General features: G+C 35.1%; 1 protein-coding gene across 2 annotated transcripts in view; it reads right to left on the bottom strand.

Annotated features, from left to right (window-relative positions):
- The window catches only part of LOC145287914 (uncharacterized), a 1,114,340-nt gene that overhangs the window by 548,897 nt on the left and 537,540 nt on the right, over window positions 1-27,903 (bottom strand). For both annotated transcript variants that reach the window (XM_080135863.1, XM_080135862.1), the window contains exon 4: window positions 26,376-26,432. In XM_080135863.1, coding sequence (XP_079991989.1) covers window positions 26,376-26,432 — 57 coding nt within the window. The remainder of the gene's footprint in view (window positions 1-26,375; window positions 26,433-27,903) is intronic.

Raw genomic sequence — 27,903 nt, 5'->3', positions numbered from 1 at the left:
ACCATTTGTAGTGTGATGCCCGTTAGCCGAGAAATGGGAGATTGGTTAAGAGATTGGTTTCCTTGGGCATAGAAATAGGTTTATAAATCTTCAACGTCAGATGGTCACCATTTGTGGGGTGATTGAGAATTTGTTGGTGTTTAAACGTCGATGGGTCACCATTTGTTGAGATATGCATATTGGGTGTTCCAAAAAAACAACAATAAAGACTTAATTTACCGAGTACATTTAAAGAAGAGACATTAAAAGGAAACACGCTAAAGCAGAGTTACATATTTACATATATACAAGAGACATTTATTTACACAGAGAAGTTATGAATAATACAGCGTGGGCTGTGTATACACGCGTGTGTATGCAAAGTTATACGAATGAACATGTATGAAGTTGAAAGTTAAATGGGTTGGTAAACAGCAAAACAAAATAAACCAAATACAATGCGCAAAAGTCCAGCTAGAATTCGTCACTGACAACTTTCTCTCTCAACTTCAAGCATATCTCTCCCTACTGCCTTTGCCAACAGACATTTTATCAGAAAACTGATCCCATTCCATTTGCATACGTGAGCAATGGAAGATGAGATCTCATGAGATTCCATGAGACTACACCTTATAAATCCATGGCTGCCATCTTTAATTTCTCTTTCTCTCAGATCCCATCAGAAGATAAGTTGTATGACCGCACGACACACACACACACGGGGGCGCTTTCCTCTTTGATTATTACATTCAACTCTACAGTGTATTGTTCATTGTGCATATGTATGTCTGGTGTTTGCATGTGATCACAAGGGTTCATTAAAGTATACGTTGAATGTTCACTGTGTATGCAAGAGTTCGCTAAGATATAAACATGTATTCTTTTTTACTTTGAAAAGGAAAACCCTGTCAAGGCATGTGGATAAAGTGTGTCCCCCTACACGGACGGTCCAGTGAAAAAGAGGAAGAATTAGCTAGCTAATGGAAATACATAGAGAGCAGGACATGAAGTAGAAAAACGCCAGTTGTCAGACTAATCGGAAATCACAACAAGGGTAGATAACTGGTACGTAATTGAGATACATTTGTGTGCGTGTGTATGCATACTAGCATATCAGTTAGAAAAGCGTCTGCATACATATATATACATATATATAGTACTTATTTCAGAAGTAAAAAGAACAATAAATAAAAATCAGCTCGAATCGAAACAAAAATATTTAGTGCTCCAGCTGCATTCCTCAATTTAGAGCTTCAGCCATGTTCGCTACCGTTTGAGCTAACCCAACAGATAGTTAAGTTTTAAAATGAAACCACTTTTAGCCATGATTAGTTTTGTGCATGCGCAAACTAATAGAAATGCTGGCAAATTGAAAGGGACATTTTGCATTTCAAGTTGTCAACTTCTGTATGCGTTATTCATCCATCTAAACGATTTTACTAATTATAAATCATCCTTGGTGTATGACTAATATTTCCTGTTAATTCCATTGCTATGTGACCAATAGTTTAAATAGTTTAAGAGTTTATTGGTTAAATATTTACCATACATACATCTACTGCTTTTATAGATATTATTCTGAATTGTTTTAGAAAAGAATTGATAATTCGTATTATTTGGTTTATTCAGACTATTGTTCTCATCTTGAGTGTTTTATTCACATAACGTTTCAACCAATGTAATTTCCGACCTTCTTCAGGTGTGTCTTGTCGAACTTGAAAATCTGCACAGAATTTCAAACGGAACCTTTTATTTAATAAACGGGAATATCATACTCTCGTTCCTCTACCTCTAACTAAAGCAAACTCTAGCAAAAAAAAAAAAAAAAAAAAAAAAAAAAATGACACCTCAGAACAAACCTATTCTAAACTAAACATGTCAAACCGTCCACATCTAAGACCAAACCTTAAAATTCACATATTTCGTATTTATTTGTAAATAAATTTCATTCTAAAATTTTAAAATCTGATTTTATATGAAGCTTCCTTTTGTTTTATATAAAATTTGTCCTTTTTAAAATTAATATTTGTTTTTCTTAATTTGCAATTCATTTGCTTTAATTTGAAAAGATGAAGCGGTTTGTTTCATTCATGTAAAAAAAACCATAACTCATGTTTAGCCAATAAATATCATTCATTTTAATTCTTTTGTTACAACAATTTCCTGCTTAACCGAGTGTAAAATGATAATTGATCTCAGTGAAAAAATAAATCATCAACAATACTTTTCTTTTACATTAAAATATTTTTATTTTTACTGTTGAATACTAACTGTTTCATCCAATTTTATCTGCTGATCGATTCTTGGATAATTATCCCAAATCAATTGATATTTTATTGCCATAGATCACTGGTTCCCATCAACCATTTTCAATAACTTTTTCATAATTCTTTGTGATTCTAACTCAAAACGGGATCAAATTCTTAAAATTAATCTTAAAAAGAACTTAAAAGGAAAACTGTGAATGAAAGTCAATAGAAGGAGACAAGAAGAGAGAGAGAGGGGGGATTACAAATACGAGAGGGTAATGAAATGACAAATAGATGGAGAGGAAGTGAAATTGAGAGGAAACCAAAATAAAGAGAGTAGAGAAAGGGCAACTAATAAGAAAATAGAGAAAACAAGAAGGGTAGCAAAAATAAGGGGAGAGATAAGGCAAATTTCTAATAATTTTACTAATTTTAACTTCTCTGCCTCTATCGACAAGCGTGTCATCCATAAGTGTTCCCGTCGTAGGGTGGAGCAGTATTAACCTGTTCTTACCCATGCGAACCTTTACTGGATTCGTCCAACGAGTTTAAAAGTATTTGTATGGCTCTTTTTCTATTTGCTTCTCTTTGCTTTTATCAGTTCTTAAATTACCGAGCAGGAAAAATAGAAAAGACAATGAGTGCACTGGAAAAATAACCTATATTTTCCGAGGTTAAAATTACCTCTGCATAAAAGACATTTGAACCAACTTTGAAAAAGAATTGGCGATTTGGAAGCAGCACAAAGAGAACTGACCTTCTTGAACTGTATTTGATATTTTCAAAGTGCCTGCCCGGTAGAAATTGAGCCCAAACTAAAAGTATACTCTATCAAAAAGAAAAGGATGAGATCACCTCTTAAAATAGGAATTTTATTGGATTCATACGAGGTGTTTCCCTTTCTTCTTTTTTTTTTACACAGGAATAACCACATATCAAGGCCCGAAGGCCACTCGAGGATAAGGGTCAATGGATATACATTAGTCAATGTGATTATAGCATAAGTAAACAAACTTGTCTCGGAGACTGATGACATAACAGACACGGTAGCAGCTAAAATAACTATGAAAGTGATTGTAACCAGAGTGGCTTTAATTATGGATACCCCAATGGTGACTGCAATGATCAAGCTCATAACCCAATCTATTAATACATAAAAAGCATGCTGGGCTCAATCTAGAAGCCAATAGATCGATATTACATTCGTATAGCAAAAGTACCCCATCTCTAAAACGGTTCAGTTTGTTTTATGGCATATTAACTTTTTTTTCTTTCTTTGAAGATTGTAATGCTGGGCATGAAGCAGAATCAGCTTCCAACATTACCCTGCTTTTTATTGAAACCAACCGAGAGCTCTTTTTATTATCCTCACTGTTCCTTTAAGTGCAATTGTCTAAATTTCTCTTGCAATTGGTTCACCAGGAATATTAGTTAGGTAGAACTTCAAGTTCTTCTTCATAAGCCGTGTGGAACCTATATTAACTGGTATGATTGATATCTCCCTAAGATTCCAGTTTCTTTTCATATCATACATGAGACCTTGATATTTGGTCTGTTTCTCTCTTTCGGCTCTGTTCAGACCTCCATCATTAGGGACACTCATTTCAACCAAGGTTGTCACTCTTTCTGACTTATTCTATATAACTATGTTAGACTTCACAGCAGCATTTTCAAGGGAGGTGGCTGTAGGGATTACATGCATTTATGGGTTATTTTATGTTGAAGAAAGTTGTCAAATATTATAGGTAAGATAATTATTTACATCCCATTACTCTTGGAGAACATTACTCTTAGAAGGAAATTTCACAGAGTACCATCATTACTCAAGATCAGAAAGTGGAGCACCGCAATAAAGCACCCCATACATTACTCTTTGAAAACATCACTCCTTGGGCATTGGTAATCTTTTTTGGTCTCAACACAATTAACCTTAAGCGACCGCCTTCTTGTATCAATTTGTTAAGAGAATAAAAATGAGAAATAAGGGTTTAATCTTTTAAGGAATCAGATTGAATAATACAGTTGATGTTGAACTTAGATATGATGTAACCATCTGATTAATCGGATTGGGCCACTCCTATCTACACAAAGTAAGGATCAAAGTGGAAGAATGGCTTTGCCACCAGGACCCCACCCCTAAGGCATCACAGGTCTCCACTGCAGTTTAAAGTTTTCGAGTGGGAGGAGGGAAGCAGTCGGCGAATTTATCGCACCGCTGGCAAGACATTCTAAAACTGTTTATTCAGTAGTCCTATTGCGGCAACAAACTCCTCATAAACATGTTTCATCTATTAGTTTACTTACATATTTCATTTTAGTTTCTGTAGCAACACGACTGATAATGTTCAATAAAGGACAGAAATTCGGAGACAGGATGAAGAATAGAAGAGGAAATAGATGAGAAAGCAAAATTCACAGGTGTTTATATATGGGTAAGGGTGAGAAGGAGTGTGTTATATCAGTCGAGAGAAAGAGAGAAAAAAAGAGGGAGAGAGGTATATGAGTTCATTAAGAGTGAAATATATAAAATAGAAGGAGGATAAAATTAAATATTTCGGTGTTTGGAAAGTAAACTACACAATGCGTTTACTCCATTATTTGCCGATTAAATTAAATCTACATTTTATTGGATTACCTCTCTGTAGATAAATGGAAATCTATTTCCTTTTCTTAACTGTAAACTTCCCATAGGTGCTGTTAGTATTGATTCATTTCTGAAGCAAGTACTCTTTCCTTCAGTGTCCATACGTGAAACCAAAAAAAGTGTCTGCATGATCTCTAAGATTTATAACAGTCAAGAAATATACAAATTAGCTTTTCAATGGATTTCCGAAACCTTCCAGAATTTTAAAACCAAATTATGAAATTATCCCAGCCATTCTGTAGTACGGTTTTTGAAAATCTTCAAGATAGAGACTGCTGAAGAGACGTTTTTTGAATGGGCTGGAACTAATCTAAACAGTTGAAAGAACAAGAAATTCTTCAAAGGCAAAAATAATTATGAAAATTTACATAATGTTAACAAGTGTGTAAGGGGATGTATTACTTGTTAAGTTTATTTTTAAATCATACTTTCCTTTCACCACCAAATTAAACAGTAAATATTAATGCGGGTGTACTTCAGAGGTCGATCCTTAGACCTTTATTATTCCTGATACATATAAATGATCTCCCTGATAAAACTGAATCTCAGATAGGTATATTTGCTGATGACACTACACTCTATAATAGACACAAGAGAAACACTAATGTACATACATCAGAGGTAATGGCAGAAAACCTAGAAAATAACCTTCAGTTGGTAGTGGAATGGAACTACAAGTGGATGGTAACAATTCTACAAAGACTAAGCTTCTTTCCTTTAACAACTCCAAAAAAAAAAAAAAAAAAAAATCCTTTGCAACCACTTATTGCCAACTCTACCTGAAAACCTATCTTTCAAACTTCTCGGCCTAACATTCACGAGAAACATGAATTGGAACAAATATATTGAGGATATTGCCAAGGTTGCTGCAAAGAATGTGGACGCCTTCAATCATGCTAGAAAATTACTTGCACCAAAGAGCATTCTATATCTTTACAAAGCCACAGTTTGCCCATCCATGGAGTATTGTTATCACATCTGGGCTGGAGTATCTATCACTAGTCTCTCAGTCTTAGATAGGATATAATAAACATCTCAAATACAAGAGGTCCCACACTATCAACCATGCTCTAGTCCTTGTTTCATCATTGCAAAATCGCATCTTTGTGCCTGTTTTACAAGTACTTTTATGGAATGCATTCTGATGAACTCATAGCACTTGTGCTGTACATATTCCCAACTAACTCGACAAGCAGCAAAATCCCACCCCTTTATTGCTGAGATCCCTAGATGTGGGAAAACTTTCTACTCTAATAGTTTCTTCCTTCCAGCTGCTGGACTTTAGAATTCCCTCCCGCATTTCCTGCTTCTCTGGCTGAACTAACCAGCAGAAGTTTAAATGCAATGTGAACAGACATCTTGCTTCTCAACTCCCCTCAGTTCCCTGCTAGAAACGATTCCAAATAGTAGCCGCTTTGTAAAAAAAAAAAAGTATTTTGGGATAACATGGTTAATTAATATTGGTCATACAAATTACTTTAAAGGAAATACAGTTGGAAATTCCGTCAAAAAGCCAATTTATTATGCTTTATCCAATTAATTTGTGTTAAAAAAATAATGTTCAATAAAAATTATAAGCATGTTTAATTTCATAAATATTAGTTACGAGTAAGGTAACAAGGAGTCCAATACCTTACTTCCTGTTGATAAACAACATGTCTGTTTTGCTATTATTTCTAATATTAAAACTTTAGTTTACCACTAATACATCTCGTGGCCATGCTTATACATCCTATTTTTGCAGTGCAATGTTCTGTGCAAATGAGACCTGACCTGCAGATGTAACAACATAAATACGATATTGCAATGCAACAACATGACAATGATTAAACAGATTTGCAATGTGAAGCAAAAAGATGTAACACTTGTATGATTGCAAGATATATTGGAACAGCTTAGCGTAAAGGACATTGATAAAGAAAAAGGTTTCATTGGTATGGATATGTGAAATGCTTGAGCGATGCCATCAAGATAGCTTGTAATTTGGAAGTTCCAAGTAATAGGTTCCTTACTTATCAGCCAAGCTCCAACCTCTGTCACATCTCCACAAGGTTGCATCTTCTCTGTGCCTATTTTATAAGTACTTTAATGGAATGTGCTCTGATGAGCTCATAGCACCTGTGCTTTATTGATGGACATACTCCCGACGAACTCAATAAGCAGCAAAATCCTACCTCTTCATTGTTGTAGATGCCAGAAATTCTTCTACTCTAATAGTTTCTTCCCTTGGACTGCTAGACGCTGACCCCCCCCCGTTTCCTGCTTTCCTGCCTGTACTGACATGCAGAAGTTTAAATGTAATGTAAATAGGCATCTCACTACTCAACTCCCCACAATCCTGTTAGATATGATTCCAAATAGTAGCCAGCCCCTTACGTCCATGTAGTAAATACGCTTTATTTGTGCCAAGTAAATAAATTATAATAAATAAACAAATAAATAATAAAATGTGGGAGAGGCTGACATAAGTTGCCCTGGAAAGAAATGCTGCAGAGAGTCCGCATAGCATGGAAGCTCTCTGAAGTTGATCCTCCTGATAGAGTTTGCTGGGGGGGGGTATAGTGAGATACATTATGTACAAAGCTAGCCAGCTATCTAAAACCAAAATAAATGACTTTTGATTAATTTCCCGACTGTATTTTCTTTAAAATAAATTATATCAGCAATTGTAATGTCTACCAAGAAGGCTTATGTCCTTAAAAGCCAGATCTGTCCTAAGATGGAGTACTGCTACCATTATCTTGGAAGGTTCCACTTGAAGTACTCTTTCTTGCTTTAATAGACTACAAAACTGACATCACAATCTAATGCAGAACGATCTGTTTACTTCCCTACAACCTCTTTCACACAGAAGAGATGTTGTGTTGCTAACCTGTTGCTACTGTATCATTATGTTTGTGGTATAAGCTTGAGTGAGATCCAATCCCTACTCCTCCCTGTAAAACATTAACAGTAATAATCCACCTCAGAAGAAAACTCTGATTTCTTTCTCTCTGTACCAAAGATCAAACAGAACTTCAATTGTAACAGAATGCATACAGAATGCGAAATGGCATCACTGTAAGGAAAAAAGACTATAAAATAAGAGAGAGCATGTAAGAGAGGAGGATTACGTGAGAGACGTCACAACCGTAATGAGAAGTCATGTGTGGCAGGAAAATGAGGGAAAAAAATGTTGCTGCTGCACGAAAAAGTTACTTATTATTATTACTTATCTTCTGCCCCTTGCTCACAACATGTGGGTCCAGTGTGTAAAAGTGTGTACAACATTAGACAATGAACAAATTTTTTTTCCTTATCTTATTTATAGAATAAAATACCGTGAAGCAGCTTCTCAGCCGACTACAACATGGTCATCTTGAACTCTAATGTAAACAAATATTTGTTGAGCGGTCCTCATAGATAATTCCTTTCAAGAAATCTAATGCAAATTTCCAATACTGGTATGTTGGCACTCGCCATCCAACTGACGATCCCTTTAACTCCTATCTTTGAGTGGTCCCCACCCTCAGACCTTCATAAGCAGTTACTCATTAGTAAACAATGAAAAAAAAAATTACAGAAAACAAGCCACCCTTGGTATACCCCTGAGAGAATTCTTCCCCACAGTTAAAAAAATATATTTTCTATCTCTATATAAATAAAATGAACTCATTTTTTCCCGTCTGATTTTGACATTAATAGGATTAAAAATCAAGACATTTCATGCAAATATAATATGCACAAACGGCAGAACAATATCTGGGGTGTGTTATAGGCTTATTATTTCTCAAATTCCTCGATAATCTTAGATTTCTATACTTTTTCTGCTGAGAAGTCACGGCCAAAATCGGTTAAGATCAATGGAAGTGGTAAAATATTTTCTCGCTAATAAATTCCTCCTCCCCCTGCCACCACTTAACACCGTTTGGGGATCGTTCACAAGGAACAGTTGAGAAGAGAACACCGGTTTGGCTTCGTGGTTCTTTCATGTGAAGTTATTTAAAATCACTAAACTAAGCTGCAGTGCTCTGTGGCGTAGTGGTTAGCGTGCTGGACAATTCACATTATATTTTCACGTTCGCGCCGACCTACCGTAGTCGTTTTTTTTTTTTTTTTTTTCCGAAACAACTGGAATGGACTTTTCTTGGTGGCTGAACTGTTAACGTTGCAGATGTTTTTTTGTTTTTTTTTTCACACTTTATTTTCCTACTTTTACTCATGACTCCGGGTTTGATCCTTCCTACTTACCTACTATAACATTTTTTTAAAACTCCCCCCCCCCGTCCCGGAAACAAACACTCGGGCAACGCCGGGTACCCCCGCTAGTTAATGAATAATTTATAATAAATTCACTATGAATCAAATATTTAGTTTTTAGATTAGCAGAGTCTGTATGGAAATTGGATTTAGTAATAATATTTTATAATAAGTTACGAATTTCTTTCCAAGGGAGATAAATCGATCAAAAATTGGGGATATACAAAACAGGCCAAAGAGGGGAAAAAGGATAAAACAATAAAGCAAAAAAAAAAAAAAAAAAAGAAAAAAGAAAAAAAAAGCATTTTCTTTTTTCATTCCTGTAGTGATTTATGACTAGAATGGTCAGAAATAATAATATCCCAAAGTTTGGCCAGACAAACAAATATTTGAAAAAGGAAATTGATTAACAACAAAAAAAAAAACCTTCTTTCGTTTAATTCTTTTGTAATGAAACAGAAAATCATTTTTTGTTATATTTGATAGTTTAACGTAGACATGATTGATGAAAGAAAGAAATGGATAGAATTAAAAGAACGCTTTAAAAAAAAAAAAAGAAAAAAAAGCAATCTCACTCAAGTCACCCAAAATTTACAATGTCTATTTTTATGTTTGTATATACAAATATGAATTATAAATTATTGCCATAGCAACAAAACTTGGAAGATTTTGTCATATGATTGGCAAGCCAAATCTTTCCCATCAATAAATTATCAGGAGGATAGGAGGGATCCAAACTTAATCAAACGGTGTGGGGTTGAGAAAGTAAAAATTAATTTTCAGTGAACAAAATTTCAAGACAGACAAAGTTATTTTATGTTTAGGTAAAATTCAGTTGCAAGTGACACTCTTCTGGAAGTTGAAAGTTCAATCCTCAGTGACAGCGATACTCAGAATACAATTGCATAGCAGCTTAAATATCAAAGCAAGACGATGCGCCTGTATCAGGATAAAACAGATGACATCCATCCCACAGCAATGCAATAGCCTTGCTATAAAAGGGTCTGATTTAGCCTAGTATGTATTCGCTACTACTCCGTCATGGCTGATGGAACAAGAGCATGCTACTGCCGGGGAATTAAATAAAGGCTTTCGTTTGAAATTCCATGCAGATTCATCCAGTTCAACAGAAAGATTCCAGAGTTCTACAAGATATACCTGAAGAAGGTCAGAGGTTACATCGGCCGAAACGTTGTGGGAAATAACGCTCATGCTTAGAACAGTAGTCTGAACAATCCAAATAATATGAAAGTTATTATATTAAAAAAATAAATAAAATACACCTTAAAGATGTTTCAAAAGATTTATTTTATTTTCCTGCTGCTTGTCACAATGACATTCTATTCATTGTGTTGAGTTATGCCCCTTTCTTTTCCCAAAATGAATTCCACTAAAAAAAAAAAAAATCCAGAGAACTCACATTCCTGGAAAACAAAAAATCTGCTTTTAAACACTAATTATGCATACTACGTCAGATATCCAATAATAACAGATGGAAATACATAAAAAAATATATGAATTGTATTTGATAAGGTGATATACTTTGCAATATCAAACTAATTACCATTAACAACAGAGTATATCTTATATTTTAATGCCTACATCATGGGAAACTTGATACTGGTGAGATTTTTGATAACTTACACCCTCAACATCTTAGGTGATTTGCCCATTACAAAGTGCTACGTGTCATCAACTTCATAACTTGTCTGAATACCTCAGCTTACATAGAGCATGGTAAACAGAGGAAAATCTGGTTTGAGAATGTAAGAAGTAGTTTAACAGCATTTAGCATTACTGATGTCAACTCTTTGGTTTGGACCACATACCTAGTGCTGCCCATCCAAGAGTCAGAGACATTTGTAGCACCTTAAATATCAAAACGTGACGATGATGATAATGTTGAGGCTTCCAGAACACACATACACGTGTGTGTGTGTTTATTATGGCTCGCAAGTAGCCACAAAGAAAAACAAAACAATGGAGAACAGTTCAAACATGTATCACATGAAGAACGGAAAGGTTACAAAGAACAGTAAGTATTTAAGTATTTCACCGAACATGCGAGAGTCGCTCTGGAATTATATCCCCACCTGGGACCGTCATGCGTAAAGTTTATATGGACGATGGATTAGTCCATTTGGAGGGAGGTACCCCCCCCCCTCTCCCAAGCTGATTTCTCCGGGTGTGAAATCAGTATCTTTTCCTTTTGGGCAGCAGTTTATTCAATTCAAACTAAATAGATTTTAAGATTTTTATAACATATGCCCTTTCACTTTTTAATAATCCCATTTAAATCTTACTGACAAAAATATTTGAACAATAAAATCAATTTTATTTCCATCTCTGTATGTGCTAACTTACAGTTTTGTTTTTTTTTAATTATCTTTGCATAAATTCTCGTCAGTCTTTTCGATAAATATTGTCTGACTATTTTTTTCATTTTCGGCCAAGTTTGGAACAGTTTTGACATTAGTTTGCCATTTTCACTTTTCTTTTTATAGAAATAACCCTTTGTTTTATATTGAGATTGAACATATTTTTTCCTCTTTTCTGGAGCCGGCATTTCTCTAATGGCGGTCGCCCTGTCCGGATCTGGGTGTCTGCCATCTTTATCAAAAATATGTTCTAGGTACTTGAGTTTTTGTAAAAAGAATTCACACTTGTCTTCTTTGATCTTAAACCCATAATTTTGTATTCGACTGGATACTTGTCTGATATGGTTTGCGTGTTCCTCCCTGCTTTTGCTCGCTATAATGATGTCATCTAGATATGCTATGGCATTGTCCAGGTCGCTCAGCATAGTATCCATGACTTGCTGGAATATTGTGGGTGCTACCTTGACTCCGAACGCAAGCCTATCGTATCTGTACAACCCCGATGAGTATTAATACAGAAGAGGTTAGTGTTTTGTCATTTACAGGAATTTGTAAGTAAGCGTCACTCAGGTCGATCTTAGAGAAAAACTTGCCGCCATTTAATTTCGTGAATACTTCCTCTGGGCTGGGTAATGGATAGTGAAAGTCTTCTAACGGCCCATTGAGTCCAGTCGAGAAGTCAGCCCAAACGCGGATTTCTCCGGACCTTCTTTTTTAACGTAGACTGCTGGAGCAGCCCACTCACTATATTCAATTTTAGCCATAGTATACCGATGTTTTCTAATCTATCCAGTTCCTGATTTATCTTGTTTTTGATTTTTCCTGCAGTGAGAACTTTTATGCCCAATTTTATTACATATAAGGCATCTTTTTGTTGAAAATGGGCAATCCTTTACCCAGTGTTTTCCACCACATCTGAAGCAAGGGCTTGGTGCTTTTGATTTTTCCGACTTTTGGGGGTAATTCTCTGTGTACCGTCTCAACGTTTTTTTCTTCGTTATTTTTTTAATATTTACTACTGCTTTGATATTTCTCGCATCTTTTTTTATTATTTCAAATTTTGACAATCCTCAGTCAATTTTTGCAGTGTTAAGTTCAGTTTGTTTTCTAACTTCGTAAAAACTCTGCGTCTGATTTCTGCATCTTTTCCCCGAGGTTAAACGTTGTGCAAAAACAAGGCATTTAAAATTGTTTGCTGTTAATTCAGACAACTTAAAGTCATCACAATGTTTGTTCACTACTGCTGCGTATGTGGCAAAGTCATCATTATCGTCTTTGGTCACATTCAAACATCTCCATCACTTAAGAAAAAAAGACGTTTTCGGGGAGAACAGATCTGCAAACAGATTTACCGTCTTGTTGAACGATAAATCCGCAGTTTTCCGTGGCAAGATGTAATCCACGAATTTGTCATGTTCAGCCGTTTCAAGTTTTCACAGCAGCAGTCTGGTCTTCTGATCAGACCAGTTACTGCAGTCGATATTGAAAAAATCCTCATATCTCCTGAAATAAGCTGCAAATGATTTTTCATCTTCCTCTTACTTAAAATGATCTATTGTGGACCATATTGTATTTTGAGAAAAAGCTGAACCGACTGTTTCCCTAAACAGGTTCACAATTAAAGGATACTCAAACTTGACATCAAAATCTGACCCCTAATTCTATGAACAAAGTTTATTTCCCATAACTGATTCCTGGTTAAATAGCCTTCAAATTCAATGTAAACAAGTTCTTGTTGAGCCATCCCCATAAATAATCAAATTCTACCCAATTTACATCATTAATGATTACTACACTACCACCTTACATTCATTAACCCTTATCCTTGAGTGGCCTTGGAGCCTTGATAAGTAGTGACTCCCAAGTAAAAAAAAAAAAAAATAAATAAATAGAAAATCTACTGTTTAAAAAAGCACTGTGATATTAGAATTCAAAATTCAAAATTTAACAATTGAAAAACCAAACGAGTACAAATTTTTTAAAAATATATTTATTTATTAAAATTAAATTTACATTTCGAACCCTAAACAAGCCTTCTTCAGAAAGGTCCAGATATATTTTTCTTCCTTTGGCATGAGATGCTGATCGTAATGCATCACGTCTTCAAATGTTGATAAAGATCGGGGTTCTAAGCATCCAAATCAGTGTGCAAGCGCTGGCTTGTGTGCATGTGTGTCAAAATAGAAAATCCACTGTTTAAAAAAGGCACTGTGATATTGAAATCCAAAATTCAAAATTTAATGGTTGAAACCCCAGACAATACAGATTTAAAAAAATATTATTTATTCATTAAAAGAAGGCTATTTTATGAGTTGAAAATACAAATTTAATTTTAATAAATAATTATATTTATTCAAAAATTTTTTTTCTGAACTTATCTAGTGTTTCAAACATTAAATTCTGAATATATAAGTGACCTTTGCTTAATAATAATAAATGCGAAATTTGCATAAATTAAAATATTATATTAAAGCAACGCCGGACGACCTTCTAGCATATATATATATAATTATTTCCACAATCAAACAACACTGCAGCTTACACGATCCATGAAAACCAGAAACTGGAAGTCAAAGACTCGATTTTTGCCCTCATTTAGGGTCATCAGTTGAACATATCCAAACTTAGGATTCAAAACCAGTCACGTGTGCAAGGTGAGTACTCTACCACACACACACACACACACACGTATATATATATATATATATATATATATATATATATATATATATATATATATATATACTACATTTTTGAATATATAAAACTCAATTAACATTTGCTTAGATATACATATACACACAGATGGAAAACGTATATTTATTATATCAACGCTGATTTAATCTGCAATATTTTCTTTAAGACTTTTTCTTATATACTTTAATCACATAAAATATATGCTAAAATATCACTTGGTTCTGGGATAGAGTAATGTTTAAAAAAAAGCAATTCCGTTTCGATTGTTTTAATTAAATGTAATTTGTAATTAACTGAACAGGGCAGCTATCATTCAGTTAGCTATTGGCGTATTTCTTGTGTCAACCACACTTTAATATTTCTTAATGTCACTATGAGCATTTAGAGAGAAAAAAAAATTCAGCATTGCTATCTAATTTGCATAATGTCTTTACACACCACAAACACCGGTGTAAATTAGATGGCAAAATAATTTTCCATTATTTACCTCTATATTAACCATAAAGATAATATAGATATAAAAATACTTACTATTTTTAGTTATTCAAGAAGAATGTCCAAACGGATATATCATGGGGTAATAATTTTCAAATGTATTGAAAGTAGAATAAAATAGTGATAGTGACTGTGACCTAACGGGTTACGAATACGTCTAGTATGTTTATAAATATGGTGGCCACAGATTCATTAACTCCCCTACCCATGTACTTCCACTACCAACAACCCCGGATGATCTGCTGAAATGCATCAGTGAATCAGTAAACTCAATCACGTCGGATATGCTGCAGAGAGTCTGGACAGATCTAGATTATCGCATCGATGTTTGCTACGTAACAAGTGAGGCGCACATCAACTGTCTATGATACTAATCAATACCGCATGAGACGGAGATCATGAAACTGGGCAACGATATTACAATAAAATTACACTCTATATCTGTCGGTGTGGTGGACATGGCAATCTACCTGAACTTGGATCGAGCAGTGTAAGTGACCCCGGACATGCCTTATTCCACCATAAAAGGGTCCGTATTTGCCTGGCATGTAGACGACGATCAAAGAAATGTCAAATTCATAAGGTACTAGTAAGGATCGAACTCACGACCTTGAAGAAACAGAACAACTGCAGTAAGCAAATTCATCTTAAGAAAAAGGTGAACCAATAATTTTTTTATTCTTATTGCAATAGTGTTATATTTAATGGAAAATGTTGTGGATATGATGAGCCTGTATCAGGGTCGAATAGAAGTAACCTTGCAATAAAAGGGTTCAACTTTGCCTGGCATGTAATTTGGAAATTAAGGAAACGTAGAAATCATAGGTTACTAGTAAAGAAACAGAATAACTGGATTTGTATTCTTATTGGTTAAAAAAGAATTACTCGAGATGATTTAATGAAATCAGCAGACTTGTGACGGAGGTAAAAAAAAGTCTCCCTTCTTATGCCTTACATACCAGTCGAGCATCCGTCAAAGACTGGATCATTTCAGTGGTCTTTTATCTGTCGGTCTCAGTATTAGTCCTGGGTAGTCCTAGGAGATCCACTTTTACAGGCCCTGCATTCCTTCTTTGGGGATAAATTGGTATATTACATACGGCCTGTAGCGCCCAACTGGGGAATGTTGACAGAGTTACCCAGGCAATTTATAAGAAGCCAGAGTGCCCCTTTTTAGAGGCACTGGTTTATTGTCCCTACCTTCAAGTCTTGTTCAACATTTTCCTGCAATGGGAACGAAGTAAATATTGAGGTGTAAAAGCTGCCTTCTTTCTTATACTAATTATACAATTATAGTTGAGGATCCGTTCTGGACAATCAGAGTAACACAGACTGAGCCATTGTGATGCAATGCCTTTTTTTTTTACCGTCAGGTTGTGGTATTTGCTCTGTTCAACTCTACCCTCTCAGGCCTTGTCTTCTCACTTTGGAAAGGAGTTTGTTTATAGCTATCACAGCTGCCCTCACAAGAATGATGGGCTGCTCAGGCAATTTTAAAGAGCTAGTGTGCACAACTTGTTGTGAGTGGAGTGATTCTTTCTGCAGTATAAAGGAAGTAAATACAGAGAGGTGAGGAAAAAAGCAGAAAACATTTTATTGACTGTGCCAACAAATCCATTATTATTTTCGCATTATGTGAAATTGAGTTTTAAAAGTTCCATCGGAGTCAAACTGTAAACAGTGGCTCGATCGAGTTTCAAGCTTTTTTCAGTTAGAAATATATTTAAAAGCATGACGACCACAGATTCATCAACTCAAAAGCTTTTCTTTGCAGGTGACTGACTTTTTCCCCTCGGCACCTCGCAGAAATCAAAGATGGCACCCACCCCACAGCAATGCCATTGATGTGTTTTTGGGATTTGCTAAAACAGAAAGTGCTGCGATTGTTCTGCATGCTTCATCAAATACTCATTTCACATGGATACGCCTACTGACAAGTCCGTTCTGAAATAGTAGAAGAGTTTCATAGAGAAGGCGAGGGAGGGGCATTAATGCCGAAAGAATGAAATAGTTGACCAGATAAATTCCAAATCTTGCTAAGTTAGCTAAAATTTGCAGCAAATAAAGAAAAATGTAGAATTAGTAAAAATGGTGATATATTGTTTGTTCATATATTATCAAATGAGCAAAGTTTTGGCGTTAGAATTTTTTTACATCATACAGTCACCACTCATCAAGGCCCAGAGGTCGCTCAAAGATGAGTGTTAATAGTTACCGTGATGGAAATTTGATAAGTTAACTTATTTTAGAGAACAGCTCTTTAAGAACCTGTTCACATTCGACTTGAAAACAATTATGTTATAGTAAGCAGGGAAACAGCTCCATTGTATTGTGTTCCACAGACAAACAGTTCTAGGAAAATCTTTGCTCATGGAATTTTTGCTTAGATTTCGGCACTGATAGAGAGTAAGGGAAATTGCTGATAGTTGTTGAAGATCGTCTGATCTTTGCATCGAAAGACTTACAAGCCATACAGTGAAAATTACGATAAAGTAGAGATAGGCTCGCAATATGTCTTCTATGAAAAAGAGGCAGCAGAGAGGAGAAAAGGGTATTACACACCAGATTTTGAAGTCAGTTTTGTACCCTTTTGAAGCAGGAAAAGATTCTCTGAGCAGCTCCTCTTCAGATGTAGCAAGAGTACTCCATTTTAGGATGTATTTGGCTCTTATACAGATAGAAGATTACTTCAGGAGTGAGATACGTTTTTGTGTGGTAGAATGATCCAGTCATTTTCTTGGCAACAGATTTGATGTATTGTGAGTAGGGCTATGACAACGGAATATTTTTATCATGCCTGTAACTCTTGAGTATATATCTGACACAGTTAGACAGTTAATCAGCCACATCACTTTATATAAAAGCACACTCAAGAGTCAAAACAATGAAAAGAAAGGACAAAAGATGTTTTAATACTTTTTTCATCAAAAACACTAAATAGTCTCACGAGGAATACGAAAATCTGAATCAGAAACGATGTGTACTTCAACAAAGTAAAGTCTTATACTGATTATAAAAAATAATTTATTTATAGAATTTCGTGAATAAATAAAGTTTTTTTTTTAACAGAATATCAAAAAAACAAAAAATATAAAGTATATATAAAAATACTTCCTTCACAAGATTTTTTTTATCTATAATTTTTATGAAAACATACTTTTTAACACTTTGTTAAAAGTTTTGTTCCAGTTTAACCCTGCTCAGTTTTGTACACTGGATAGTACTTCCGGTCTGTTATACTAATACATTTCAAACACATTCTTCTTCCGATTACATGCATAAATAGATTTTTTTACGTGAAATAGTTTTTCATTTAATAATATTAAAAAAAAAACAACCAAAAATCAATCCATCACACCTTTGCATTGCCCTGCTTCTATAAACTTGAATTTCTTTTTATATACACATTAAACAATGTTTCAAGCAAACTACCTAAATCTAGTAAATTTTTTCCATTGCATTTTGTTCCTTGACAGAGATCTATATGATTAGCGAATTAGTTTTAATAAAGCAAGAATAGAATTTTTTTTTACTTGCCCCTAACAAACAAAAATAGCAACGGAAACTGGTCAAAATTTTTAGAACAAACAAAGAAAGGAAATGGAAAATTGATTGGTGGGGGTTTGGTTTTAGGTTAGTTAAATAAAGAAAAAAACGAACGAGTTTTAAAAAAATATTTTTAATTTTTTTATTTATTAATTAATTATTTATTTATTTTTACAAAAGAGTTACCACTTATCAAAACCCGGAGGTCACTCGAGGATAAGGGTTAATAAGTCAATTGTTATTAGTGAAAATGTAGTAAAATTGGGTTAAGGAGATGGCTCATCAAGAACTTGTTTCAATTGGACTTGATGATGACCATAAGGCAAACAGAAAAGAGTTCCACAGGTATGCAGTTCTAAGAAAGAAGCTTTGTTCATAAAATCCATGTTTAAGTTTAGGCACAGATAAAGAGTGAGAGAAATTATTGACGGTGGTTTCAGTTCGACAAGTGTATTTTGTGATAGTTTGGCAAGGGGGGACCATAGATTGGATCTCAGACGAGCACTTGCTATGAAAACGATACAGCAGAGGCAGGCGCACAACGTCTTTTCTGTCTTATTTTAGTTAAAAAAGTCAAACTTGCTTTGACGAATGCTACCCACTATTTTTAGGAATAACCACCGATTGCCATAACAAATACAACCCCTGCCCCGGGAGAGCTCATCCTTCAAACCCCTCAGTTTAATATTCACGGCAAACATGAATTGGAACAAACTTTAAGCACATTGCCAAGGCTGCTGCAAAGAAGATGGGCTCCCCTTACGTGTTAGAAAATTACCCACAATAGAGAATAACCTGTATCTTTAGAAAAGTACAATTCGCCCACGCATGGAGTATAGTTGCCACATCTGAACTGGTACATGATTAATCTCTCACTCGTTGATAGACCCCCCCCACCGCCATCAAGTCTCAAATCTAATAGGTCTGGCATTATCGACCAAGCTCCAATCTCTGTCTCATCACTTCAATGGTGCATTCCTGTGTCTGTTTTACAAGTACTCTAATAGAATGTGCTCTGATGAACTCATAGCACGTGCCCCCTCGATATACATACTCCCAACTAACCTGATGCCATAAAACCATCTACTCGAATAGTTTTTTCCCTTGAATTGCTAAACTTTGGAATTCCCTCCCTGTTTCCTGCTTCTGACATGTTGAAATGTAAATGCAAACAGATATCTTGCTATTTAACTCCTCACATTCCCCTGTTAGATATGGTCCTAAATAGTAGTCATTTAAATCTAAGTGATAATATGCCTTGCTTAGGGTAAAAAAGAGTAAAAAAAAACAAACAAAAAAAAAACAAAAAAAAAACGATAAAGATATTGATAGTCTCATATTGATTGTGATAATCAACATAATTGTCGTGTGAGAATTTCGTTTTTCCAATTATAGAACAAATTCTACCTTTCGTTTTTATTTTTATTTATTTATTAATTTCCTGATCATTTTGTTCTGGTTGGGAATGGAGCATTCACCCACTATCGCATACATTCCAGCTGAGAGATCTTTTTAAGACTCTAACCATCCCTGTAAGAGCAATCGTTTGCATCTTTCTTGCATTTGATTCACCAGGTGTATTTGCTAGTCAGGTTTTGAAATTCTTTTTCAGAAGTCCAGTTGCTCCTATAATTACTGGAATGATGGATATCTTCTCATGTTCTACATAAGACCTTGGTATTTCGTTATCTTTTCCCTCTCAGCTGTGTTTAACCCAGCATCATTGTGGACACTAACTTCTACTAGGGTTACATCTTTCTACTTCTTGTAACCCTAACCCGGACACTAACTTCTACTAAGGTTGCTTCTTTATCCTTCTCGTGCCATATCACTATGTCAGCTTTAATAGCATCGTTTTTTTTTTTAGATACATAGCCGTAAGAATTGCATCGTCATAATGGATGGTGTATGATTTATTTATTCTTTTCTAGTATATGTTCCCATCCGATATTCAACTTTTCACATATGGTCCAATGGAGATATTTATGCACTCTATTGTGTCACATTGTATAGTAGCCGTCTCCTTATAGTTGTATATCTGGTTGCTCACACTCTCTAATTGTGTAGTAGAACCTGCACTTGTTGTCATTGCCGAGACAATTCATCTTTTTAAAAGCGTTGACCACCAAGCCTTGATATTGGGCAGACCTTATAATAATTCCCTGATTATAATAGAGTGATCTTTTTTAGTCAGTCCATAGAGCCTTCCTTATCTCCTTAAGTCCTGGATGAATTTATTCAGAACATCTTGGCATACTGTTCGTTAGCGATTTCTTTTGCAATAGAAGGCATTCGTATATTTATGGTGACTCTGTTCAGCTACTTCCATAGCAGGCTTGTTTTGTGCTTCTTTCTCATGTGTAAGACAGTCATGTCCAAAATGTTTGACCAGTTCCATGATAGAGGTTGTTCTGCTGGCTCTTGTTTTGTGAAATTTTGTGTCACCCCATCTTGCTAAAACGCAAGATGGGGTGACACGCAGATTATCATAGATTAAAAATGTTCCTCCCCCTTCTCCTCTGCCGCCGCCACCACTACGACGACGTCATCCTCGCATAGGGGATGACTTAATGGAGAAAGATTTTCAACTCGTTATTGAAAAGTGAATCTTAAGATTTCTACAAACCGAACTTTTTTGATGTGCGAACATTTGGCATATTTTAAAATTACCATTAAAATTGCGTTTGTTATTATCAAAATTGTTTTGAACATATTCCTGGCATAAATGGCAAATTTGATGTAAATTTTTTATTATTTAAAACTGATAAGTTTTGGAAAAACTTAAATATGCTTTGCAAAAGTTTGCAAAAAGCAATAAGACTAGGCAGTGATTTCAACATGCGATGATTTTTTTTTCTGCTTTTACAAAACAACATTGCATTTACTTTCAATTTTGTTTAAAAGGAAAACGTGTTCAGGGAGGAAAAGGGAGGAGAAAGAAGAGATATCTATATATCTGATAGCTATCTATAAACAGAAATACGAAAAAGAAAAGGAAAAAATCAAAAAATGAAGAGAAAGAGAAAAAAATGAAGAGAGAGAAAATCAAAAACTGAAGAGAGAGAAAAAAATAAAAGCACGAAGAAAAATAAAACATGAAGAGAGAGAGAGAGAGAGAGAGAGAGAGAGAGAGAGAGAGAGAGAGAGAGAGAGAGAGAACAATTGGTTTCACTTTGTCATACCTATAAAAAAACAAAAAAATAACAAACTTTAAAGATGATTTTGGAATTCTCAAAAAGTCAGTAAAACAGATTTTAAAAACATACCCTGTCATAGGAATCTCTACAATTATATAAATGCAACTTTGTCTGTGTGCGACTTCGTTCTTTATAGACTCTGAAATGGCTGAACAGTTTTCTTTAAAATTTACAGAACTTTAGTGTATAATCTTAGTTAAGTTTTGTCTAAGAATACCCCCAATAATTACCAATAATCGATAATCGAAACCGTTATTTTAATTTATCTATCATCGGTAAAGCCATTTTTCCATGTCATCACTTAGCAACAATGATAGAACAACGGGCTGTGAAATTTGTTTTTGGCATGACGTGGTCTGTAGGTTCAAACCCCACATGTAAAACATAATTTTTTTTTTTCATTAACTGCAAAGAATTTTATAAGACTTGAAAATTTGTGTTTTTTTTTTTTTTTTTTTTTTTTTTTTGCATGACGAGATCTCTAGGTTCAAACCCCGCACATAAATTTCTTAATATTTTTTTTTGTTAACTGGAAAGAAGTTTATATAAAATTATTTTATAAAAGAAACAGTAGGTTCTCTAGAGTGCTATGCAGAATAACATATTTTGGACTAAGTTACTGCATGGGGGCATGGGAAGTTTCCTCCTGGGCAATTTCACAGATTTCGATGACAATAAAAATATAGGAGTGTGAAATATTCGTTGATTATCATTCCATCACGGGCAACGTTGAGTGTCCCTGCTAGTTCTTTTAAAAAAGCTTTACATGATTTTCTGAGGCAAGACTAACTAATTACAATTTCATAACTTTCAATCAGTTTTCATTTTAAAGCTATATTACATTATAATAGAATAAGGGGTTGGTGGATACTAGAACCAGTAAAACGTGTTATTGTGATGTTATATGTACAAAAAGGTAGACACTCTCTCTAATCTTTGAAAAGAGTCTCTCTAGCCAATCTATTGTTCGTGAAAATGTTGGAGATCGGCTACTTCAATCCACAGCCAGAATTCATGAACTCAAAAACATTTTCCATCTAACACTCTCAATCTCCTTCCATTAATTTCTCGCCTATTCCTCTCCAGACGAGAAGATCAACCATTGACATGTAATCCTAACCTCCATATTAAAGATGATACAGATGCATAACTGAGAAATTTTTTGTTTTTACAGGATTTTATTTCACTAAATATTAAAAGGTGTAATAAACTGATTGAAAACGGACGCTTTTAGCAGAGAAGTTGTGAATTTGCGATATCTATTTTCTTTTTTATTAGATGCAAATGCTAATATTAATTATATTTATTTTAGTTTTTGACTTGTACTTTTTTATTAGATTGTGTTTTATTGAATGTATGAAAGGTTTTCTTGTCCAAGAATGTACTCATGTTATCTGGCAAGTTGATTTTAAATATAGCATAAATAGATCTGACAATTCTATTATCTTCACTCCCTCTTCTGCCCTTCGCATCCCTTGAAACGACACATTAGTCCAACTGCCAAACCATGGCACGTTTCGACAATTTTTTTTAAGTTGTGAATGCAGAGCTGTATTTCAAAGTAAATCGATCCTTAATAGTTTGGATTGAAGACGGATGCTTTTAGCAGAGAAGTTGTGAATTTTTTTTTATATTCCATTTTATTAGATGAAAATGTTAATATTAATTATATTTATTTCAGTTTTTAATTTATATTTTTTATTTTTATTAAATGTATAATAGGTTTTAAATATAGCATAAATAGATCCGACAATTCTATTTACTTATATAAAGTAGAATACATATTATTTTTTTTTTAATGGAGAGTAGACAATGCATTGTGGATGCATTATCAGCAGCTCCCATAACTCTTGCTTCTCTTAATTTGTCCCTCAGTCCTCATTTAGAATGAGTGATTTTTCTGACAAAAGACGAAGAAAAGTTCTATTCTAGGTCGGCAGTATTTTTGCGTGAACAGTCCCCTGAGATGTCGGAAATTTTCTGTGTCTATCCTTGTGGCTATGTCACTAGTAAGGGTACTGAGGTAAACGTTTTAACTGGGCTGATATTATCCACCTGATAGTTAGTGACCCGAACCTTGGATTAACCACTAAGGAGGCTGTCCTATCAACAGCTACAAAGTACTGAGGCTGCTGTATTGCCATTTGGTGAATGGACTCTTGATCATACAGTAGCTTCTGGTGGGACTTCTTGATACCATAATAGTGGGTAATTGTTAGAGCTTTACCTTATGTGCTACCAAAAGAAAAAAAAAATTCTTCTCTTTTTCTCTCTTACTTTCCCTCTCTGCCCTGCTCTAATCAAGTCTATTCCACAAATTCTAAAACTCCATCATAAAAAGTATCCAGAAAAAATACAATTAAATCCAAAACTCCAACTTCCAACATAGACTCCCACTACCATGTTTCCTTTTCCAATATTAGGGATCTACGTTCCAACCTTCCAGAGGTTCAAACTATTACAGGAGACTAAACCAGACCTATTATTCCTAAGCAAAACTGGCATTGGACCAACTATTTCCTTAGATGAGTTTGTAATTAAAGGATACTCTAACTTAACATCCAAATCTGACCTCTCAAGATCGCCATGGGCATGGAATATGTACCTACATTAAAGATGACTCTCCATGTGGTAGGGACATCTCCATAAAAGACCCTAAGTTATCCTATATGTGATTTCAGGTTGCAATTGTTCACACTACTGCATTTGCCCTCTATCACAGAGTTACTATTTTTAAGAGCATATCTGAGAAAATTGACCACATCCTGTCTGCTCATTCTTCGGCTAACAGTCACATCTGTGGAGACTTCAATGTTCCTAATGTGGAATGGTTAACCCACTCAAACAAGACAGATGATGAGAGGAGGTTCTGTCATGATTTTTCCATTGCTTATGATCTCACTTAGACTGTTCATGAACTCACCCAGGTACACAACACTGATGGTCAGTATACAAGTCTCTTAAACCTTTTTCTCACAACTTGCCCTGAGCTATGTTCATTTTCCGTTCTGTCTCCACTGGGATCTTCCGACCACTCTGTTGTATCAGTTAAGATAAAAATGAAAGGTAATGTCCTCAGATGTACTTCTCCATCGTAAAGTATATCGGTACTCTATATATGACTGGGATAGCTTCCGTACATTTATGTCAGATCTATCTCTGTGTTCCATGTTTAAAAAGAATGTGGACTCCATAGTATCAGACCTAACGGAATGGTTAATTGTAGGTATAGACCACTTCATACCCTCTAAAAAATTCCAGCAAAACCCTAACAGCTAGCCATGATTGTCTCTAGAATGTACTGCTGCCATTGCACACAGAAATCACTTTTTCCATTACTTGCGAGTAAAAAGATGTACTGAGAATAAAGCTGCTTTCAGAACTGCCAGCAACCAGTGTCAAAAAAATAATAGAGAACGCGAGAGAGTTGTATGCTCAGTCTGTAATATCTAAAGTAATTGAACAGCGGCTTGGTTCTTACCAGTTTTGGCAAATAGCAAACAGGGTCTTGAACAGAAGTGTGTGCTCTATCCCAACCATCATCATCAGACAAAGACAAACTCTTTGCTGAAACTTTACAGCTATTTCTACTCTATTCACCCAAAGCCTTCAAACCCTCCTCCCTGTATTTCCTCCTGTATCAGAAAACATGCAAGAAGATATACTAATATCTGTACATGATGTTGCCAAGCTAATCAAAAACCTTGATTTCAGTAAAGCAACTGGCTCTGATGGCATTCTAATTATAATGCTGTAAAAGCTTCAACCAAAACTAGCTCCCATACTTACAAAGCTGTTTAAGCATTGTCTTAAGGAGAACTGCTTTCCAACACTCTGGAAAACATCATCAGTATGCCCTGTATTTAAGAATTCAAGTGATCCGTCATCTCCCTCTCAGTACAGACTAATCAGTCTCCTGTATGTCAAGAGTAAGCTGTTGGAATCTGTTAAATAGAGAAGTAGTCAACCACCTCAGCAAAAAAAAAAAAAAAACTTTAGTGACACTACCATCTCTGGCAACACTTCAAAAGCCGTGAATGACCAAGTTCTCTGATTCTCTTTCCTCTGATCTTGAGCATGTGGTGCAATGCGAAAAGAGGTAGCTGATTAATTTTAATGCATCTAAAACCAAGCTTTTATCTTTCCATCATTAACGCTCTGATCCCCATCTGGCATTAATTGAAATGAATGACTCTCGTCCTGAGGAGGCTCCATGTTTTGACAAGCTTCTGGACTTCACCTTTACTCCTGATCTGAAATAGAACATGTGCATCAAATCCATTGCCAAGGCTACTGGAAAAATGGTGGGATCCTTCTGTTGATGCAATTCTCTACCTGTATAAGAGCCAAGTACGTCCAAAAATGGAGTATTGTTGCAACATCTGAGCAGGAGCTGCTAGAAGCAGCTTATCCTGCTTTGAAATAGTTCAAAATAGACTTCATAGCCTACTGAGGGATGCCTTTTTCTCTTTCCTGCTCTGTTTCCTACAGAAGCGATGTTGCGAGTCTGTCTCTTTTTTATTATTATTTTCATGACAAGTGCTCGTCTGAGATCCAGTTTATGGTACCCCTCGCCATACTTTCACGAAAAACACTCGTCTATCTGAAACCACAATAATATCCCCCACTCTTTATCTGTGACTAAATCAAAATGTAGATTCTATGAACAAAATTTCTTTCTTAGAACTGCACACCTGTAGAACTCTTTTCCGTTTGCCTGCTTTCCAGCCGACTATGATTTAATCGTCTTCAAGTCCAACATAAACAAATTTTTGATGAGCCATCCCCTTAAGTAATACAATTTACCAAATTTCCACTACTAATGATTACTAGGATATTGTCCCATTGACTACCGTGCACTTATTAACCCTTACCCTCGAGTGGCTTCTGGGCCTTGATAAGTAGTTACTCCTACGTACAAAAAAAAAAAGAAAAAAAAAGTGATGCTTACCATGAGGTATGCCACGCAGTCGAGCAGCGCGCTGATGCTGAGGTATAAAATGAGTCTCTGCAAAAACAAGAAAATAGATTAAAGAACGATAAAAGGGGATCATGCAAATATTGTCAGACATTAAAAAAAACAAAAAACAAAAGAACAGCATTCTATTTACCACCAGCTACTCGCTCTGCTGACCCCCTCAAATTGGGTCCTGGTATTGTAACATTAAGTCTGCCATTATGTTTTTGGAGTTGGGTGTGCAAGGATAATTTGTATGAGTGACATGCTACTTAGCATGATTGGCTGATTTGGGTCATGTGACTAGATGAATTCAAGAATACAAATTAGATTTTTACTTGCTCTTCAGAACGTTGAGAGATAATATGACTTGAAAGGGATGTTTGGACTCCTTAGTGATTAGCCAGAAGCAACTCTTAGCTCAGAAAAGTGAATTCAGTTTACTTAATAAAAGTAAGTTTATAAAGCTAAGTAAATAAAGGTAAGTGTAGTGATATTCGATATTCATTATGACAAATTAGCATAAGAGTAGCAAAGTGTAGATGATGATGATGATGAATAAGTCCCTTACTTTTACATTTTTTTATACATTGTGTGTGTCTTGGGCAAGAATTGCCTGGCAGCACCCATCCCTATCCAGACTTCAGAGCACATACACATACAGCACCTGGTATTACAAAATGGTCACACATTTTAGTACTGACCGGACTCAACATTGCTTAACTTTGGTAATTTAACAAGAATCAGTGTGTTGACGTGATTGTCATAATAAGAACAAGATGGAGCTTGGCTAGCCAGTAACGAGCCTAACCTTACAGTTACAACAACGGTGTCAGTGATAGAATTTCAATTGTCGCTCAAAGATTCTGACTGGATAAGCGCACAGTAAAATGTATCCTTCAATCTTCGTCATGAAAAGTATCAAGAAGGAAATCTGATATAATACATGTGGCCACTTTTGCCGTGATGAAGATTTGCTCTTCTTTTGAGCAGTGATTCTGTGCAAAGCTTTCTTTTAGTTAAACTATGGCGCTCACACACACACACACACACACACACACACACACACACACACACACACACACACACACACACACAGGTATTGCTTGAAGATGTCTTATGCTGTTTCATAAATAGTCACACAATTACAGTGTTTGAACATAAATCCGTACTTATCTCTATCTCTTCTCTGTCTACCTACTATTATATAAAAGGAACTTCGTGTACATGTCTCTGTGTGCCAGTTTGTTCCCTATGGACTCGAAAATGGTTGGACGATTTTTATAAAATTTCACACAAAAAGTACTTTATGTGCCATGCAGTGTTCTTAGGTAGATTTTGTATTGGAATGTTTTTGATAAGTATTGATAATTGAAATATTCCGATGAAAGAAGAAACAGGTGATTTTGACTAAAGTCAACACCTTACACAGCCTAACATCACAAGTGGATTTGAGAAGTTTTATCATACAAGCTGAAAAGTCTGCCATATAAAATCAACGTTCGAAATGAATTTTTCTGTT

Source organism: Euprymna scolopes, chromosome 11 (genome assembly GCF_053919585.1).
Source record: "Euprymna scolopes isolate OS-2025 chromosome 11, ASM5391958v1, whole genome shotgun sequence".
Taxonomy (NCBI): Eukaryota; Metazoa; Mollusca; class Cephalopoda; order Sepiida; family Sepiolidae; genus Euprymna; species Euprymna scolopes.
The sequence above is the reverse complement of the archived record's forward strand: the minus strand, read 5'-3'. Positions and strand labels throughout refer to the sequence as shown.